The 19,835-nt window shown below is 30.6% G+C and overlaps 2 protein-coding genes across 3 annotated transcripts in view; both read left to right on the top strand.

The window, feature by feature from the left end:
• The window catches only part of LOC112903891 (alpha-(1,3)-fucosyltransferase C-like), a 21,938-nt gene extending 4,376 nt beyond the window's left edge, over positions 1-17,562 (top strand). For both annotated transcript variants that reach the window (XM_025977426.1, XM_025977425.1), the window contains one exon: positions 16,907-17,562. In XM_025977426.1, coding sequence (XP_025833211.1) covers positions 16,907-17,471 — 565 coding nt within the window. In that variant the 3' untranslated portion in view covers positions 17,472-17,562. The remainder of the gene's footprint in view (positions 1-16,906) is intronic.
• On the top strand, positions 14,292-16,026 carry LOC108741404 (alpha-(1,3)-fucosyltransferase C-like). The gene is made up of 3 exons (XM_025977427.1): positions 14,292-14,379; positions 14,552-15,102; positions 15,993-16,026. Exons 2-3 carry the CDS (start codon positions 14,603-14,605, stop codon positions 16,009-16,011), a joined length of 519 nt encoding a protein of 172 aa, XP_025833212.1. The 5' UTR covers positions 14,292-14,379; positions 14,552-14,602; the 3' UTR covers positions 16,012-16,026.
• Positions 17,563-19,835: the final 2,273 nt, after the last annotated feature.

The following is a 19,835-nucleotide window of genomic DNA, read 5'->3' as shown; positions in this document are numbered from 1 at the left end:
CCCAACCTAAAAGCTATGCATTGGAAAGGTTTATTTCCTAACATACCTAATTAAAAGTAGATTGATACATTCCAAAATATGTTATGAGTGAAAAGTTAATAACCAAATTTTATTTTATAGGTTGGACTCAGATATACCAAATCCTTATGGTTTTTACGTTAAATCAAAAAGAAAAGTTGATGTCCCTTCTAAAGAAGATTTGAAAAAAAGAAAGAAATTAGTGGCTTGGTTTGTATCCAGCTGTGACATTTCCAGTAAATGAGGAAAATTTAGTAAGTTATATAATGAAATATACCAAAGTCGATATTTATGGAAAATGTGGTGATCTATCATGTCAGAAAGATGATAACGAATGCTATCAATTGTTAGAGAACAATTAGAAGTTCTACTTGTCATTTGAAAACTCTTACTGCATAGATTATGTAACAGAGAAATTGTTCAATATTCACAACATTTCTGTTATTCCGGTAGTTTATGGAAGGGCAGATTACAAGAAAATTGCACCCCCTCATTCCTACATAAATGTGGAAGACTTCCTAAGTGTTGTAGAATTAGTACAATATAATATTTAGAGTATTTTCGATGGAAGTCGGACTATTACGTTGTTTCATCTTTTAAGTATTTTATTTGTGATTTGTGCAAAAAACTGAACACCGATTTTACTCCTAAAACTTACAAGAACATTGAGAAGTGGTGGAAAGGTGCAGAAGACGACCCTTCATGTTATACTAATATAGATCTCCCTGGAATAGTTATAGACGATTAAATTTAGATATGTTCATAAATCATCATCATTATAAGGGCGTCAGACTGGTTGGACACGCACCTCCACTCTTTTCTGTCCTGAGCTAATCTTCGCATTTCCCTAAAACTAGAACAACCCATGTTCTTAACTATTTGCGAACAGTAATCTAATCCAGGTCTACCTCTACCCCTCCTAACTTCCGTTTCTGCCTCTAATATGCCTCTGACTAGACCTTCATGCCTGAGAAGGTGTCCTACCAACCTATCTGGTCTATTTCTTATTGACTTTAAGTCCTTTGTTCTCCTATTCTTTCTAATACCTCTTTATTTCTGACCTTCTTTATCTATGGTATTTGTAAATGCGTACTCTTAGGAGACCGAGATCCTAATTTCTAATCTCCTTATTGTCTAATCGCAACCATCACACAAGAACTCTCCACCTTAGTATTAAGGTATAAAATTCATGATACCAGTTAGTACACATGTAGCACTGTNGAATCTAATGGTGCAATCAGTTTTCAGGTGCTTTGAAACAATCATTAGGAAATAAGCGTAATAAACAACCTTCATTGTCCACGTTTTACTATGTTTAACTGAAAAGAAGCTGCTTCTTCTTAACCCTCTAACTTTGTGACAAGGGTCAGTTTCTTATATTGTTTAAAAAATTGCCACACAGGCAGTTAAATTGTTACAATGTATCCAGAACAAAGTTGGTACATCTAAGTTATTTATTTAAAACTGCAAGCCAACACCTATTACTGGGTAAGTACGCCAATTAGCGACCGTTTAAATAGTGATATCAATAATAATTGGAGAGTCAAATCCAAAATCGCCAAGATACAAATAATGCATGGTATAGTGAGGCGGCTTGCCGTCTTCACCCACCCTCTAATAGTTTCCTGCCTTTTCTACGTTTTTCAATTATATAATAAGGTAAGCTAATATGATTATAATTATGTTATTAGGCTATTGTCTGAGTAAATAAAGAAATAAATTGTTTTTATCCATTAGCTAACATGAAATTGTTAAATAATTTGTATGTATTCTTTCTTCGGATTGAGGTAAATTGTCATTAATGGGTTTAGTCCATAGCTGTTTGTTTAATTTTTGTTGTTTTTATATTTCATCATTAAATAGTTATGAATTAAATACATGTAGTTTGAAGACAACTTACTTTTACTCTTAAATCTTATCAACTTATGATAAGTGTTTATTTTCTTTATAAAAAATTAGGAAACAATATTCTAATTGTAAGAGAAATTTACCTGTTAAAGAATGGAAAACTTTCGATCTCCATAATATACGCATGAAAGGTACGCTTTAGCCTGTTATTTTGTCGTCGTCTTATAAAAAATCAATATTGAATTCAGTTATCTATCTTTTCGATAGGTAAATGGTGATTATGCGGTGATATCGCCAAGAACTCTGCATTATTTTAGACCTCAATATATTGCCACAAAATCTGTAGAATAATGAGTACCATGGTTTCTGTCGTAAATTAAAAAATAAAATTATGGTAAGATGTAATACATTACTATAACTAAAACTATGAGAAAGGCAAACCTTAATTATGCAAATGGATTTTACAACTGGACAATGACTTACAGGTTCGTAATACATATTTTATATAATTTCGTAATACGCTAAATAAAGTTTCTATAGTCGCTTCAGTTTAAATTGTAAATCATTTACTTTATTATTTATTACTGGAACAATAAATCTACTAACCCGTATATCTACCACAAGGAAGAGAAGGATGACCTTATCTTTCTTGACTAGTAGCAGGTAACAAACACTGTTTTTTTTTGTGTATCTTTCTCTATTTAAACAGTTTGTAGAGTGTCCCTTTCTTTTATTACTTATCAACGCTATAGTAACTTATTTAAATTTCATGAAACAATCGGTAGTATAGTAATAAAAGAGACAGAAACTGTTTAAATAGAATGACAGATAAGAAGAATAATAAAGTAAAAGATTTACTATTTTAACTTTATAATCCAAAACCGGCAAAATTAAACTGAAGCGACAATAAAATGTCTGCTACCGGTAACCGTTTAATAAAAAGGGATATTCGGTTACTAGTGGTAATTTAAGGAAAAATTCTATTCTACCACATGTTATTAGCAAGTAAGTANGTTGGACTCAGATATACCAAATCCTTATGGTTTTTACGTTAAATCAAAAAGAAAAGTTGATGTCCCTTCTAAAGAAGATTTGAAAAAAAGAAAGAAATTAGTGGCTTGGTTTGTATCCAGCTGTGACATTTCCAGTAAATGAGGAAAATTTAGTAAGTTATATAATGAAATATACCAAAGTCGATATTTATGGAAAATGTGGTGATCTATCATGTCAGAAAGATGATAACGAATGCTATCAATTGTTAGAGAACAATTAGAAGTTCTACTTGTCATTTGAAAACTCTTACTGCATAGATTATGTAACAGAGAAATTGTTCAATATTCACAACATTTCTGTTATTCCGGTAGTTTATGGAAGGGCAGATTACAAGAAAATTGCACCCCCTCATTCCTACATAAATGTGGAAGACTTCCTAAGTGTTGTAGAATTAGTACAATATAATATTTAGAGTATTTTCGATGGAAGTCGGACTATTACGTTGTTTCATCTTTTAAGTATTTTATTTGTGATTTGTGCAAAAAACTGAACACCGATTTTACTCCTAAAACTTACAAGAACATTGAGAAGTGGTGGAAAGGTGCAGAAGACGACCCTTCATGTTATACTAATATAGATCTCCCTGGAATAGTTATAGACGATTAAATTTAGATATGTTCATAAATCATCATCATTATAAGGGCGTCAGACTGGTTGGACACGCACCTCCACTCTTTTCTGTCCTGAGCTAATCTTCGCATTTCCCTAAAACTAGAACAACCCATATTCTTAACTATTTGCGAACAGTAATCTAATCTAGGTCTACCTCTACCCCTCCTAACTTCCGTTTTTGCCTCTAATATGTCTCTGACTAGACCTTCATGCCTGAGAAGGTGTCCTACCAACCTATCTGGTCTATTTCTTATTGACTTTAAGTCCTTCGTTCTCCTATTCTTTCTAATACCTCTTTATTTCTGACCTTCTTTATCTATGGTATTTGTAAATGCGTACTCTTAGGAGACCGCGATCCTAATTTCTAATCTTCTTATTGTCTAATCGCAACCATCACACAAGAACTCTCCACCTTAGTATTAAGGTATAAAATTCATGATACCAGTTAGTACACATGTAGCGCTGTATCTAGCACTCACCCTGCAAATTTTTTCTGGCAGTATCCTATCCCTGCTACATATTTTTCCTTTGCTTCTTATGAATTCCTTTCTTACGTTCTTCCTGAACTTTGTTGACCTCTTTTGTTTCTTATACAACAGACCGGAGGTCAAACGCTATTCATTTCCTGATTCAATTTTTTTATTTTTTCTTTATCCCAAGAGATCTTTAAATAAAGTCTCTGTAGCAATTTCTGATTTTTACCTTGGTACCTACTCGGCAATTTTGGAAACGGTCAAGGTTCTACTGAAGTTACTAAGAGGTAAACATCGTTTTTTATTCTGGGAATTCATTTGTCTCCCTAGGCAAAAATTTTAAGTCTCTCTCCAGTCTCTCAGAGTCTTTCAGCGTCTCTGAGAGCGTTTCTCACAATCCTTCAGTCTCTCAGTTATTGCCTAGGTGTTTTTATGGATCTCTTACAGTCTCTGTATGAGAAACTCGAATGCTAAAATTGTTAATTCAGAGATTCGAGTCTCTCACAGAGAGACTGAATGAATAAAACTGAAAATAGACTCGAGTCTCTCGTAGAAAGACTGGGATCTCTGAAATATGTTGAACTTAGAAAATTTTAACCATGTCTATCGAGACACCACTTATTGAAAGATTCAAGTTTCTCGTTCAGAGATTCGAGTCTCTCGTTCAGAGACTGGATACGAAATGAGGATCTCTCTATGAGCGACTCGAGTCTTTCGTTCAGAGACGCTAAACAGTTTTTTTGACAGTCTNTTCTTTTTTTAAAAAGATATCCAAAATTTGTAGTTACACTTTATTTAAAAGAACTTCAAAATTATTATAATTGTTAATTAAGAGTAAAAACAATTTGCCGTTCGCGAATTAAGTATTACAGCAATATGCCATGCACGTGAACTACAACACATTAATTAGTTAAGAAGGCTAAAACAAAGCTTATATACTACCCAAGAAATAGTCTAGTTTGCACATTATTGGTAATTAGTTGTCGGTGTGAGAAACGCGCTGATTATTATCTATTCACATCGATAACTTAGGTGGTTTTCTTCAACAATACAATTGTCTTGTCTGCCTCCAACATTTGCTTCTGCCTTTCAACACTTGTATCGTGTGTATTATCAAGTTCAAGTGTGGCTAGGCAATGAGCTGCACCCAGAAGGATGGGGTTGGAAATTAACAGATAATTATTTGGAATCAATTCAAACTCTACTCCCGTTTGCTCCAGAAAAACTGTTTAATACTATTTTTGTAAATGCAAGACGGATTGTAGTAAGAATTGTGGCTGTCAAAAAGTGGAATTATTTTGTTCGCCAGTATGCATCAATTGTCAGGGTCAGACTTGCTCCAATTTTGAAACAAATACAACAGATGACAATATTTATGATATTAATGAAGAGACAATTGATGCATCCTTTTTCTTAGAACAGCGAACAGAAATTCTGCAAGAATAAAATGAAGACGAAGGAATAATTATCGGAGTAGAATTAGACAATTATCTAATATAATAACATTTAGAAGAAAACCATCTATTCCACTTTGATCATTAGCAATATTACCATTTTTTCAATCAATAGGATACGATCTGATCAAACTTTCTTAATGACAATAAATTGTGGAGTATACCTACTGGGGAAACCACGTTAAAAAAATACGCCAAGTACATTACCTCATAGGTGGTGCGGAAACGTGTGCATATTATGTAAAAAGTGACTGGACCATTTTTGTAGAGAATTGTATGATTTAAAACTTTTGTCTGACCTATTTTCACGATAAAACTTACCGTTTTCGAGAAAAATGGAAAATATCTTAATATTGCACTTTTGACCTTGAATAAATTTTTTTGCAGAAGTACGATCGACGGGGACTTTTGACATTTTATTTATAATGACGTATTTAACATCTCTGCCAATTTTCAGCTCTATGCGAATTTTGGCTAAGTTATGACTTATTTTTGTCTATTTTGACTGGACCATGGGGAATTTCACATAGATTAAGANTTCAGAGACTGGATACGAAATGAGGATCTCTCTATGAGCGACTCGAGTCTTTCGTTCAGAGACGCTAAACAGTTTTTTTGACAGTCTCTCTCAGCGACACCAGAGAGACTCGATAAGAGACGGAGATTCGAGTCTCGCTTTCAGACACAGTACATTTTTATCTCGGGGAGCTAACGAACAAAAAAGTTAAGCCCATGGTTTTAGGTGTTCGCATAGTGAAATTATCTTTCCTTATGACTTCTTGGAGTGATTCCAACAAAAATCTAGCATACTACCCTTTTCACCCAAACATAGATTTTTTCAACCAAATATGTACCTACAATTTTTATGATAAACTGGACGCCGTAGGCACAATTCCGTTGCATATGCTCTATCTTTATACCCTTGTGATAACATTTCTCGTACAAAATGAAAACTGCAATGCAATATTAAAATGAAACCGTAATAGTAATTAAACAGACTGCGTACGTTTTTCATTAACTATTAGATACATATATATATGTAACATTACACCAAACCTTCAATTTCATAAGTCGTTAATGTTACACGATACACTGGTAATGTGGTAATAATGAGTTAAACGTTATAAATCGTTGAAACACTAATCAGCAGACCGTTTTGATGACCGCAAAGTGAAACTGCGATTTTATTAATAATTTTGTTTTTTCATTTACATTATTGTTGGGTTTAGTATTACACGAAAGCATGTTGTTGTAAGTAGTTTTTACATTTAAGTAATAATTTCCTGTTCAAGTTTGCTTAATAGAAATAATTTTTAATATTTGCTCTTAAATTATATTAATATTTATACGACGGTGAAAACTGAAGCAAATTCTAACACCCTTCAGTTTTAAAAATTTTGTAAGTAGGAAAAACCACAGTGCATAAAAACTGTATGAAGTAGTTCTGTTTCATATAAGTAATGATCTATTTTTATACGTTATAAAAACATATTTCATACATACCAAATTCACATTTCTTTTAAGTACTAACGATATATATGAATAATTTCAAATATTAACAAATTTACAGTAACAACCAAAAATAGTTATCTAAATACTGAGTTGACAAATAAAGGACTAACTAAAGTGGTTGATAGTATGCGTTGCTTTCAGTATTATTGATAAGGATTCATTCCTAGATATATTGTATGATTAATTGCATCGAAATTGTGCTATTAAAAAAATGTAATATCAAGTGTGATGTGGTGTGTGTAACACCATATGAAACAAACAGGGGAGTACTGAAATATAAACATATTTTTTGCTACGCATGGTTTTCATTAGTAGCGGATAGATTGTTAACTGTGTATGGGGGACTATCAGTAAAAACTCCCGTAGTTATTTGTACTTTTCTAAATTTTTGAACAATTAGCTTCCCCTAATCAGTATTTTGTGCACAATGATCAGAAAGGGTGGAGTCATTTAATTTTTTGGCACATTTATTATACAGTAGTACTTCTAACGTATGCATTTTAGAATTTATAAGTGTATACTTAGTCCAGTCAAAATAGACATTTGACTTAGCCAAAATTCGCATAGAGCTGAAAATTGGCAGAGACGTTAAATACGTCATTATAAATAAAATGTCAAAAGTCCCCTTCGATCGTACTTGCGCAAAAAATTTTATTCAAGGTCAAAAGTGCAAAATTAAGGTTTCGAAAACGGTAAGTTTTATCGTGAAAATAGGTCAGACAAAAGTTGTAGATCATAAAATTCTCTACAAAAATGGTCCAGTCACTTTTTCACTTACGACTCACCATTCGTGAGATATCGCCGTTTTAATCATTAGAAAATTCATATTTTACATAATATGCACACATTTCCGCACCACCTATGAGGTAATGTACTTGGCGCATTTTTTTTAAGGTGGTTTCCCCAGTAGGTACACTCCATCTATTATCATTAAGAAAGTTTGATCAGATCGTATCCTATTGATTGAAAAAATGGTAATATTGCTAATGATCAAAGTGGAAAAGGTGGTTTTCTTCTAAATGTTAGTATATTAGATAATTGTCTAATTCTACTTCGACAATTATTTCTTCGTCTTCATTTTCTTCTTGCAGAATGTCTGTTCGCTGTTCTAAGAAAATGGATGCATCAATTGTCTCGTCATTAATATCATAAATATTATTATCTGTTGTATTTGTTTCAATATTGGAGCAAGTCTGACCCTGACAATTGATGCATACTGGCGAACAAAATAATCCTACTTTTTGACAGCCACAAAAAATAGTATTAAGCAGTTTTTCTGAAGTAGACGGGAGTAGAGTTTGAATTAGCTCCAAATAATTATCTGTTAATATCTATTAATCCTTCTGGGCCCAGCTCATTGCCTAGCCACAATTGAACTTGATAATACAGACGATACAGGTGTTGAAAGACAGAAGCAGATGGAGGCAGACAAGACAAGACAAAAAAGACAAGACAAAACAAAAAAGAAATAAGCCTAGAATCCTGAATTTCATTATTACCACATTAAAGATAAATGACAAATTTACACTTCCAACTATTGTGCTAGCTTCTTTTAAATTTTATTTCACTGAAGGAATGAAACGCTATTCATTTTAACACACTCTAATTGCTTGACACTAGTATTTCAGATACATGAAACCCATATCTCTCTGTACCAATCTCCGTATACCTATCTCATGGGATGTTCTCGTTAGAACACTGAGACAATAAGTCATTGTGAATACAGTTTGTACATTTGGTGGAATAACTTTCACAGATTCCAATTAGTTACTGAAAATAAATTGTATACGGTTACCCAATTTTCCTCACTTTTACGGGGCATAGCATTTATTTGTAAAACTAGTTCTGCGGTTTTCGCAAAAGTGCGCTACTATTTTGGGAAATTAAAGATTGCGCAAGCAGAACTTCCATATCCCTTTTTTTGAGATGCAGAGCCCTAGTTTTATATTTTGGGCATGATCACCACTAATAATAAGATCTATTTTAAAGTAGGTTATCTTACCAGTATATGCCAAGATAATTTAAAGAAATGAAAATTTCTCTTGAAGTTTTCATTGTACCTACGTATAAACCACTCCCAATGTTTTAATTATTGCTTAATGTTTATCAAAATACTACTAAGAACTTTGGACTTTTACAAATGAGATCACTTTAATTTTGACATGTAACAAATTTCAGTGGTACGATTGGTTTAAATTTTATTCTAGAACGTGATTTTAAAAGATAACCAACAAGGTTCTTTGTTATTTTAATGGTCAACAAACGCTGTTCTTTATTGTTTATAATGCCATACCAACGATTTTTCATTTGACACTTTGACACCTTTACATCCCAGGCTTCATTTGACTTGTTATNTATGAAAAAAATGCTATTGTACATATTGGAATATTATTTTATCGAAGTTTTGCTTAAATGTATTGTTTTTCAATTTTTGTTGTTCTCACTCTTTAAAAATAAAATGCACTCTTTAGAAACATAAAACCTTCATTGAGGAGGTAAGATAAACTTAATTATCAATTTTCATTAAAATCGGTGCTGCCCGAAAGAATTTGGAGAGGTTATTACTACCGTCACTGGACTATAAATGAGATTTTTTACTGAATAGTATTGAATTTAAATTTTATTTCGATTTTAATTATAATTCTAATATTATTTTAAAATAAATTACTAGAGAAAGATTTTAACTGCGGAAAATAGTAAATCGTTAAAAATATTCGTGGGTAGTGAAAATTTCGTTTACAGGAAGATACAGGACACGCAAGGGAACAATATTTTTAAACAAATTAAATTACTCAACCCTTTCTTGCTGTATTTACTAATAAATAATAAAAACACAGTAGGTACTTAAAGTCTATATATGAATGTACTTGTACAATATCATTGTGACGCTAATTTTGATCAATTATAAAAAAATACTTACCACCGTTTAGCCTTTTGTGAAAAGTCGATCAATTACAAGATGGGATTGATAAACTGAAAAAAGAAATCGTAAATGAATACTTTTTTCTTATTGCACGTCTATGACCTGATTAAACTTTTCTTTATAAAAATGGCACGACGGTACTTAAAGGTTCGCCATCTCTGGTCTAGAAGATGGTGGTTTCCGGCTCTGAATTATTTCGGGCAAAACCGAATTGAGGTGAAATTGGGACAGTAAGTAGGGAAAAGCCTAAGGATTAGAAGTTATACAGTGTCGATGTGTGCTTCTGCCGTAGGGGTAGTTGCCACTCCTTCTAGGAGATCAAAATTGGCATCCTTAAAATAACCGCAGAAATCGATAGCGGAATGAATTCTAAGCAAAAATAGTGGTGTACATATTTTTACACAAATCAATCCTTTGCCAGTTATTCGCAATTGAAATTGTTGTTTCGATACGGTTTTTCACGAATAACATAAGAACCGTGCGTTTTTATAAAAAAAAACTACTGAAGCAAAAATGAAGCTTTTCAAATAGATTACTTTTCCTTTTGCTTCTGTACATTAAACAGAATCGTTAAATATGATTGTTTGATAGCCGAAAACTGAATTCGAACCTTTCGACATTAAATAACAGAGAAACGACGAATTTTTGGAGAAAATCTCAAACATACCATGTAATATACAAAGAAATGCAAGTGTACAAAACTGTAAGTTTCTTTTGCACAATATTTCTGTTAATCATTTACTTTACTGCGATGAATATTACTTGAGATATCGTCTTTGTAAATTTGTATATTAGTAAGGGGACTACGTTTTCCGAGCCACTTAAACTTTTATATATCAAAACATAAGGGTTCAAAACAGTTGAAACTTACTGGTCTTGTAATTCCTGAAATTATCTGCAAACTGTAAATTGAGTTCTTGTGTGATAAATCTCTAAAATTGAGGAAGTTACAGGTAAAAAACTGATTGTGCTTTTACACGTTTCTTATAAGGTAAAAGACCCAGTTATTGAGACTGTCCCAGTTTCTGACAATTTTAGGTTTATGTTGAATTAAAACAAAAAAAAGATCTTAAGTGGGTTAATAAATTTTTTAAAAATTAAAATAAATTTATTCTGTACTTAATTAATGACAAGCACAATAATAAAAAATAAGAAAACTTAATAAAAAAAATCTTTAAGTGTGGAGTGACTGCGGAAGCCATTTTTTAGTTATGGTCTAAGCAAATTACGGAAGCGCGTTCGACGATTCAATCAGTGAAATAATCATTATATAAGTATAAAAATATAATAAAATATATATAAATTGTTTAATAATGAACTATTATTTAGTCTAAAAAATCAATATATCATATTAAATAAAGCTTTATTAATAAAATATAAGTGTCAATAACTAGGCTCAATTTTATAGGTATGTCGCAGTTATTGACACTCACATTCTTACCTCTTACTCAGGAGGTTATTTGTTTGTTGACATCCATAAAATGTTTCAAAATTTGTATTTATTATGATTATTATGATTTGATATACTATTTTCTGTAATTACAGCGATAAATATTCATTTAATATTTTTGTGAATAAACTAAACATTATATTCACTGTTATAAATAATTCTTTCAAATACGAAAATGATTGTTGTAAAAGAAATTTCATCTTTGTTAGTGTTAAAATGATTATTACTATGATAATTTTTACTTTCAATTGAATTATAAATTTTATTGATGATACAAATACATATTTTTGTTTGTTATTTTCAGGAGTTAATTATTTTTGTTAAAAATAACAATATCTTACTTATAATAAATATTTAATTTATCTTTAATGAATACTTAATTACTTATAGTTTATTTAAACTTGATAATACATAATTTAACCGAGAGAGAATCATTACCAAATATGAGTGTCAGAAACTAGGCCGATGGCAGTGTCAGAAACTACAACACAAGAAATTTTAAGTGTCAGAAACTGGGTCTTCAAACATCACTTTTTAAATCATTAATTAAAATAACTAATTCGCTTCAAATAATTATATCGCGTATATGAGTTTTTCTAGAAACTCTGAACTTGTTTATAGTATAAAAATTATTTATTCTAATTAAATATTATTTTAGTTATCGTAATATAATCTCAGCTGTCACTCTTAGAGTGTCAGAAACTGGGCCTTTTACCTTACGTAGAGAAAAGTCTTGTAAAAATTACCATGCTGCCTCATAATGTAGGTGCCTTGACTAACAATGGAAAAATCACCATTAAAAATTCCTGTGCTTCCTAGGTTCTCTTACAAAAATTATTGGATTAATATTGAATTTTATCAATGCATGCATCTCGCACCCACTTTACAGTGACCAGCATGGTAATTTTTCTATCCGTGTAATAAGGAGTACTTCTTAAAGGTTCAAAAGTTCCAATAAAATATTATTGACTAAGAGAGGATTTTAATTCATCATAAATGCACCATTAAAAACGGTTGAAAGTAATGTTTTTGTGGGTTTCGCCAATGGGGCTGGTTTTTAAAGGTTTAAACATTCAAATTACTCCTAACTTACATACCATATGAAAAAAATGCTATTGTACATATTGGAATATTATTTTATAGAAGTTTTGCTTAAATGTATTGTTTTTCAATTTTTGTTGTTCTCACTCTTTAAAAATAAAATGCACTCTTTAGAAACATAAAACCTTCATTGAGGAGGTAAGATAAACTTAATTATCAATTTTCATTAAAATCGGTGCTGCCCGAAAGAATTCGGAGAGGTTATTACTACCGTCACTGGACTATAAATGAGATTTTTTACTGAATAGTATTGAATTTAAATTTTATTTCGATTTTAATTATAATTCTAATATTATTTTAAAATAAATTACTAGAGAAAGATTTTAACTGCGGAAAATAGTAAATCGTTAAAAATATTCGTGGGTAGTGAAAATTTCGTTTACAGGAAGATACAGGACACGCAAGGGAACAATTTTTTTAAACAAATTAAATTACTCAACCCTTTCTTGCTGTATTTACTAATAAATAATAAAAACACAGTAGGTACTTAAAGTCTATATATGAATGTACTTGTACAATATCATTGTGACGCTAATTTTGATCAATTATAAAAAAATACTTACCACCGTTTAGCCTTTTGTGAAAAGTCGATCAATTACAAGATGGGATTGATAAACTGAAAAAAGAAATCGTAAATGAATACTTTTTTCTTATTTTTGATGTGGTTACCACTAATCGCATTTAGACAAAACAGTTTTTTTAACAAAATATTTGCAAATGAGAAAGATTAAGGTACTTGTTTCCATAAACAAACAAACCATTATTAATATTAATGCTGAATGTGTACGGTTGCTGCAACCGCCGTTGTCAAATTCGTTCCCATATTAGGAGACTAAGTCAAGAAGTAGGAAAATTCGCTCCTATGGTATTGCCAAGTTGGTACATCTAAAATTATTTATTTAAAACTGCAAGCCAACACCTACTACTGGGTTAGTAGGCCATTTAGCTACCGTTTAAATAGTGGCATCAATAATAATTGGAGAGACAAATCCAAAATCGCCAAGATGCAAATAACGCAGGATAGTAAGGTGGCTTGCCGTTTTCACTCACCCTCTAATAGTTTCCTGCTGTTTTCTACGTTTTCTAATTATATTATAAGGTAATTAAACTATTATCTGAGTAAATAAAAAAATTAATTGTTTTTATCCATTAGCTAACATGAAATTGTTAAATAATTTGTCTGCATTCTTTTTTCGGATTGAGGTAAATTGTCATTAATGGGAGCGAATTTGGTACTGCCCTACAATCTACATGTGTTTAGTCCATAATTGTTTAACTATGTTTCATTTTTGCTTTTTGTATATATTTCATTAAATAGTTATGGATTAAATACATGTAATTTGAAGACAACTTAATGAGATATTTAGAATCATTTTTAAGAATAACTCATGTACGTACCTAGCAACTGTTACTCTTAAATCTTATCACCTTATCATAAGTGTTTATTTTCTTTATAAAAAATTAGGAAACAATATTCTAATTGTAAGAGAAATTTACCTGTTAAAGNATAGCTGTTTGTTTAATTTTTGTTGTTTTTATATTTCATCATTAAATAGTTATGAATTAAATACATGTAGTTTGAAGACAACTTACTTTTACTCTTAAATCTTATCAACTTATGATAAGTGTTTATTTTCTTTATAAAAAATTAGGAAACAATATTCTAATTGTAAGAGAAATTTACCTATTAAAGAATGGAAAACTTTCGATCTCCATAATATACGCATGAAAGGTACGCTTTAGCCTGTTATTTTGTCGTCGTTTCATAAAAAATCAATATTGAATTCGGTTATCTATCTTTTCGATAGGTAAATGGTGATTATGCGGTGATATCGCCAAGAACTCTGCATTACTTTAGACCTCAATATATTGCCACAAAATCTGTAGAATAATGAGTACCATGGTTTCTGTCGTAAATTAAAAAATAAAATTATGGTAAGATGTAATACATTACTATAACTAAAACTATGAGAAAGGCAAACCTTTTAAAAGATAATTATTATCTAATATACGTATCTATAACTAATTTGCAGACATAATAACATTGATTAGATTAGCTATATAAAAGTGTGGTTTTACACACCTGTATTAATATTAGTATTTTTAGGAAAGGGAAGGTACGTAACTGACTAATTAAATTTTTTTCCTCAAAAGTGAAATGATTTTGAAAGAGTATATTGGATATATACTTCTTCTCACATTCACATATATAGTCGTTTACTTTAGTTACATTCGAAATGAAGAAGATGGTATACAGAAGCCAGACGTACACACGCAAATAACGTACCAACAAGCGACCGTTGATAATGTTTCAAAAGTGTCGAGTCTACAAGAGAATAAAACACAATTAATCAAATATATTTTGTATTGGACAAAAATGTTTGATCGTGAAGACTTTTATTACGGTTTAGGATACGAACCGTTTCAAAATTGTGAATACAAGAACTGTTTTACCACATCAAATAAAAATCAAATGGACATCAGAGATTTTAACGCACTTGTGTTTCACGGTCCATTATACGACTTTAAAGAAAATGGTAAGCCATGGGCACGATCTAACCATCAACGGTATGTTTTTGCGAATTTAGAATCACCAGAAACTTATAACACAAATCTTAATTATGCAAATGGATTTTACAACTGGACAATGACTTACAGGTTCGTAATACATATTTTATATAATTTCGTAATACGCTAAATAAAGTTTCTATAGTCGCTTCAGTTTAAATTGTAAATCATTTACTTTATTATTTATTACTGGAACAATAAATCTACTAACCCGTATATCTACCACAAGGAAGAGAATGATGACCTTATCTTTCTTGACTAGTAGCAGGTAACAAACACTGTTTTTTTTTGTGTATCTTTCTCTATTTAAACAGTTTGTAGAGTGTCCCTTTCTTTTATTACTTATCAACGCTATAGTAACTTATTTAAATTTCATGAAACAATCGGTAGTATAGTAATAAAAGAGACAGAAACTGTTTAAATAGAATGACAGATAAGAAGAATAATAAAGTAAAAGATTTACTATTTTAACTTTATAATCCAAAACCGGCAAAATTAAACTGAAGCGACAATAAAATGTCTGCTACCGGTAACCGTTTAATAAAAAGGGATATTCGGTTACTAGTGGTAATTTAAGGAAAAATTCTATTCTACCACATGTTATTAGCAAGTAAGTAATGGTAGACTAACAAAGAAGCAATTCTGACACATGTTAGTAGTTGTTGGAACGTGTTATTTGTTGCAATGTGCTTAAATTGTTGGGCCAAAATTGGGGTTGGGGGTAAATCTCCTAATTCGATTTTTCTAACACATTTTTCACAGTACTGAAGTAATTCGTAGGGCATAGAGTTACTGAGAGGAGAAACTACCTCCATTCCCTCTTTTGAATCAACCACTGTTTTTAGCACATATTGTACATAATTTGCATCTTTTGACCTACGGATAACCTGTTCTCATGATAGACTTGTTCACAAAATTGTCTAAAAGCCATGATTTTGATGGATCCCAGTGTTAATTTAAAAAAAATTAAATATTTTCAGGAATTTCGCTATTGCGTAAGACTATTGGCATACAAGAAAACTTCACCCAATGTTTTACGTTTTGAAGTATTTTTATTACAATTACAAGAATACCCTTTCTATTACAATTATCTACCTCTTTTGAAGAGTATTAATCCATTTTAATTTTCTATTATTATTAATTAGCATTAACATACTCATGTTGTTAATAGTTAGCAAAATATAATATACGAAATGTTTAGTTGATTTAGTTACGTTAATTTTTTTATGTTGATAATGTAGTATAAATACTCACTATAATTGACAACATCCTCATGAAATTAGGCAAGGTACCAATCAAAACTTTTTGATGATAATAATAAGATACATTTTAAGACAAAAAATAATATAATGGAACCACCTTTTGAAAAGCTGTTTCAATATTTGACTGGCCTGTAAAATCCTTTGAAATTGTATAATTATGTGAATATTTCTAAAATAAAATATATGAAGTACAATCTATTAAGGGAAAATTAGCTTTTAAAACCAGAATGTTTAATTATCTTAAAAATATTTATTTTCATAAGAAAAGAAAACCATAAAAGCAATGCATTGGAAAGGTTTATTTCTTAACATACCTAATTAAAAGTAGATTGATACATTCCAAAATATGTTATGAGTGAAAAGTTAATAACCAANTATTTGTTTTCGTAAGAAAGAAAATTACCCAACCTAAAAGCTATGCGTTGGTAAGGTTTATTTCCTAACATACCTAATTAAAAGTAGATTGATACATTCCAAAATATGTTATGAGTGAAAAGTTAATAACCAAGTTTTATTTTATGTAGGATGGACTGAGATATACCAAATCCTTATGGTTTTTACGTTAAATCAAAAAGAAAAGTTGATGTCCCTTCTAAAGAAGATTTGAAAAAAAGAAAGAAATTAGTGGCTTGGTTTGTATCCAGCTGTGACGTTTCTAGTAAAAGAGGAAAATTAGTAAGCAAGATAATGAAATATACAAAAGTCGATATTTATGGAAAATGTGGTGATCTATCATGTCAGAAAAATGATAACGAATGCTATCAATTGTTAGAGAACAATTATAAGTTCTACTTGTCATTTGAAAACTCTTATTGCAAGGATTATGTAACAGAGAAATTGTTCAATATTTACAACATTTCTGTTATTCCGGTAGTTTATGGAAGGGCAGATTACAAGAAAATTGCACCCCCTCATTCGTACATAAATGTGGAAGACTTCCCAAGTGTAGAAGAATTAGTAAAATATTTAAAATATTTGGACGAAAACGACGACAAATATTTAGAGTATTTTCAATGGAAGTCGGACTATTACGTTGTTTCATCTTTTAAGTATTTTATTTGTGATTTGTGTAAAAAACTAAACACCGATTTTACTCCTAAAACTTACAAGAACATTGAGAAGTGGTGGAAAGGTGCAGAAGACGACCCTTCATGTTATACTAATATAGATCTCCCTCGAATAGTTATAGACGATTAAATTTAGATATGCTAATATATCATCATCATTATAAGGTCGTCAGTCCTAAGACTGGTAGGACACGCACCTCCACTCTTTCCTATCCTAAGCTTTCCCTAAAACTAGAACATCTCACATCCTTAACTATTTGCGAACAGTAATCTACTCTAGGTCTATATCTACCCCTTCTAACTTCCGTTTCTGCCTCTAATATGTCTCTGACTAGACCTTCATGCCTGAGAAGGTGTCCTACTAACCTATCTCGCCTATTTCTTATTGATTTCCATACAATCCTCTGTTCTCCTACACTTTCTAATACCTCTTCATTTCTAACCTTCTCTATCCACGGTATCATCATTCGCCACATTTCGAACGCTTCTAAATGTTTCTTTTCCGCCGCGCCCACTATCCGTGTTTCGCACCCGTACAGCGCCGTGTTCCAAACATACAACTTTTTCCGAATTTCTAAATTAACCGTTCGCGAGCATAGAAGTGACTTCTGTGTATTGAAGGCGACTCGATAAACGTGAGAATGTAATAATATATAATAATTTATATATGTGTATATATAGGATAGTAACTATATTATATAATTGAAAAGCTTTACTTTTGACCAAAGAATAATGATTAATTTTTATGTAGGTATTTTATTTATTGCTATTGTTTGGTCTATAGGTAGTGTTGTATAATTGTAAGAATGTAAGTACATAATTATTTATGAAGAAACTTTGTTCTACACGATCTAATCAAAGGTATAATAAGTTCCTGGCGCCATACATGAATTAAGTGGAATGATTTAGCTAATGACTTATGTTGAACTAATTTATATCAAAATCACTTTTTTGTATAGAATCTGAAAGTGTAACGTTTTATTCATAATATATTTTTTTCTTAGTCTGTGTATACATATTTTCGAAAATGTTGAATTTATTTCATTTTCATTTCTTTCCTTGATGTTTAGCGATGAAATGAAGAATTCAGAACTCATTTAGGTTAAAAACAGCACTTATTGTCACTAAGCCAATGTTTCGTCAATGAATTATGATTTTCTTCAAAGTAATTTAACAGAGAGGGAAGTAATCTTCTTATACACATTAGGTACCACGAGCAATTGTAAATTAAATCGTAAGGTAATAAAACTGTAAATCTTTTACATTCAGAATTGTATAATTAATTTAATTTAGTTTAAAACACATTCAATAAAATTAGTTTTAATATGTCGCATGTTGCGTTCTTGTGTTATGTTTTAAATCAAATTAAAATAATTCTGCAAGTCTGGTTGAAGGTAAAGTAAAATAGTTTTCAATGCTTAGAGTTTAGCAAGAATAAGGTTGCTTGATAGTTCCAGTTTTATTGATTTTTCAATTACCTTGAAGAAGTACACAATATTTGGACGAAATATCGGTTTATTGGAAATAAATACTGTTTTTAACATGAATTAGTTTCGAATAAGTCATTTCAAAGTTTAATTCATTTTTAATTCATTGATTTTCTCAGTTCAGAAAAAAACGGAATTTTCAGAAGATCACTTTAGACTCGCTGACATATTGACACACCAAAAACAGTGTACTTCAAATGTGCTGAATCAAAATACAATTTACTTTATCGAATTACGGCATGTCGTAAGCTACCATTTATTTCTTTTGCTCCTGACTGAAGTATTTCAAATGTAGGGGAATTTGCCCCAAGAGTACCCATTTAATTAGGTCGTCGTCGTTTTGATTAACTGTTTCATTATAGGAAAACAAAAATATGGAATCTGTTAACATATAATCAACGTTTAAAAAAATTATTCATAATCATCTTCATTTCTATCACACAAGGTCGTCATTACTAAGACTGGTTGGACTTAAATCTTTTTAAAAAAATGTTTTGCACATCACTAGTCCTACTAATATACTTAATGAAAGCAATACTCAACGGGACACTTCGACTTAAAATTGACCATTTTCAAGAGTAATCTATGTAACGTAACCAACGTTAGATAATCTTAAATGCTATAATGATTGTTTATTTTATTTTGCTGTAGGCTATTATTTTATAGTGTTTTCATAAATAATTGATATTGATTTACTTCACTTTTAGATATATCGCTTGCTAGTATATTAAAAACCTAAATTTTGGTAAGATGTTGATTTTTTTGTAATTAAAACTACGATAAAGGCTAATCTTTTAGAAGATAATCATTACCGATTACATATGATTATTAATTGGGAGACATTGATTAGATTAGCTACATATATAAAAGTGCGGCATTGCAAAAGTATGTTAATATTGGTATTAGTATTTTTTAAGTAATTAAATTTTTTCCTCAAAATAAAAANGCTAATCTTTTAGAAGATAATCATTACCGATTACATATGATTATTAATTGGGAGACATTGA

The sequence above is a fragment of the Agrilus planipennis genome, unplaced genomic scaffold (genome assembly GCF_000699045.2).
Source record: "Agrilus planipennis isolate EAB-ADULT unplaced genomic scaffold, Apla_2.0 scaffold300, whole genome shotgun sequence".
NCBI classification, from domain to species: Eukaryota; Metazoa; Arthropoda; class Insecta; order Coleoptera; family Buprestidae; genus Agrilus; species Agrilus planipennis.
The sequence above is the reverse complement of the archived record's forward strand: the minus strand, read 5'-3'. Positions and strand labels throughout refer to the sequence as shown.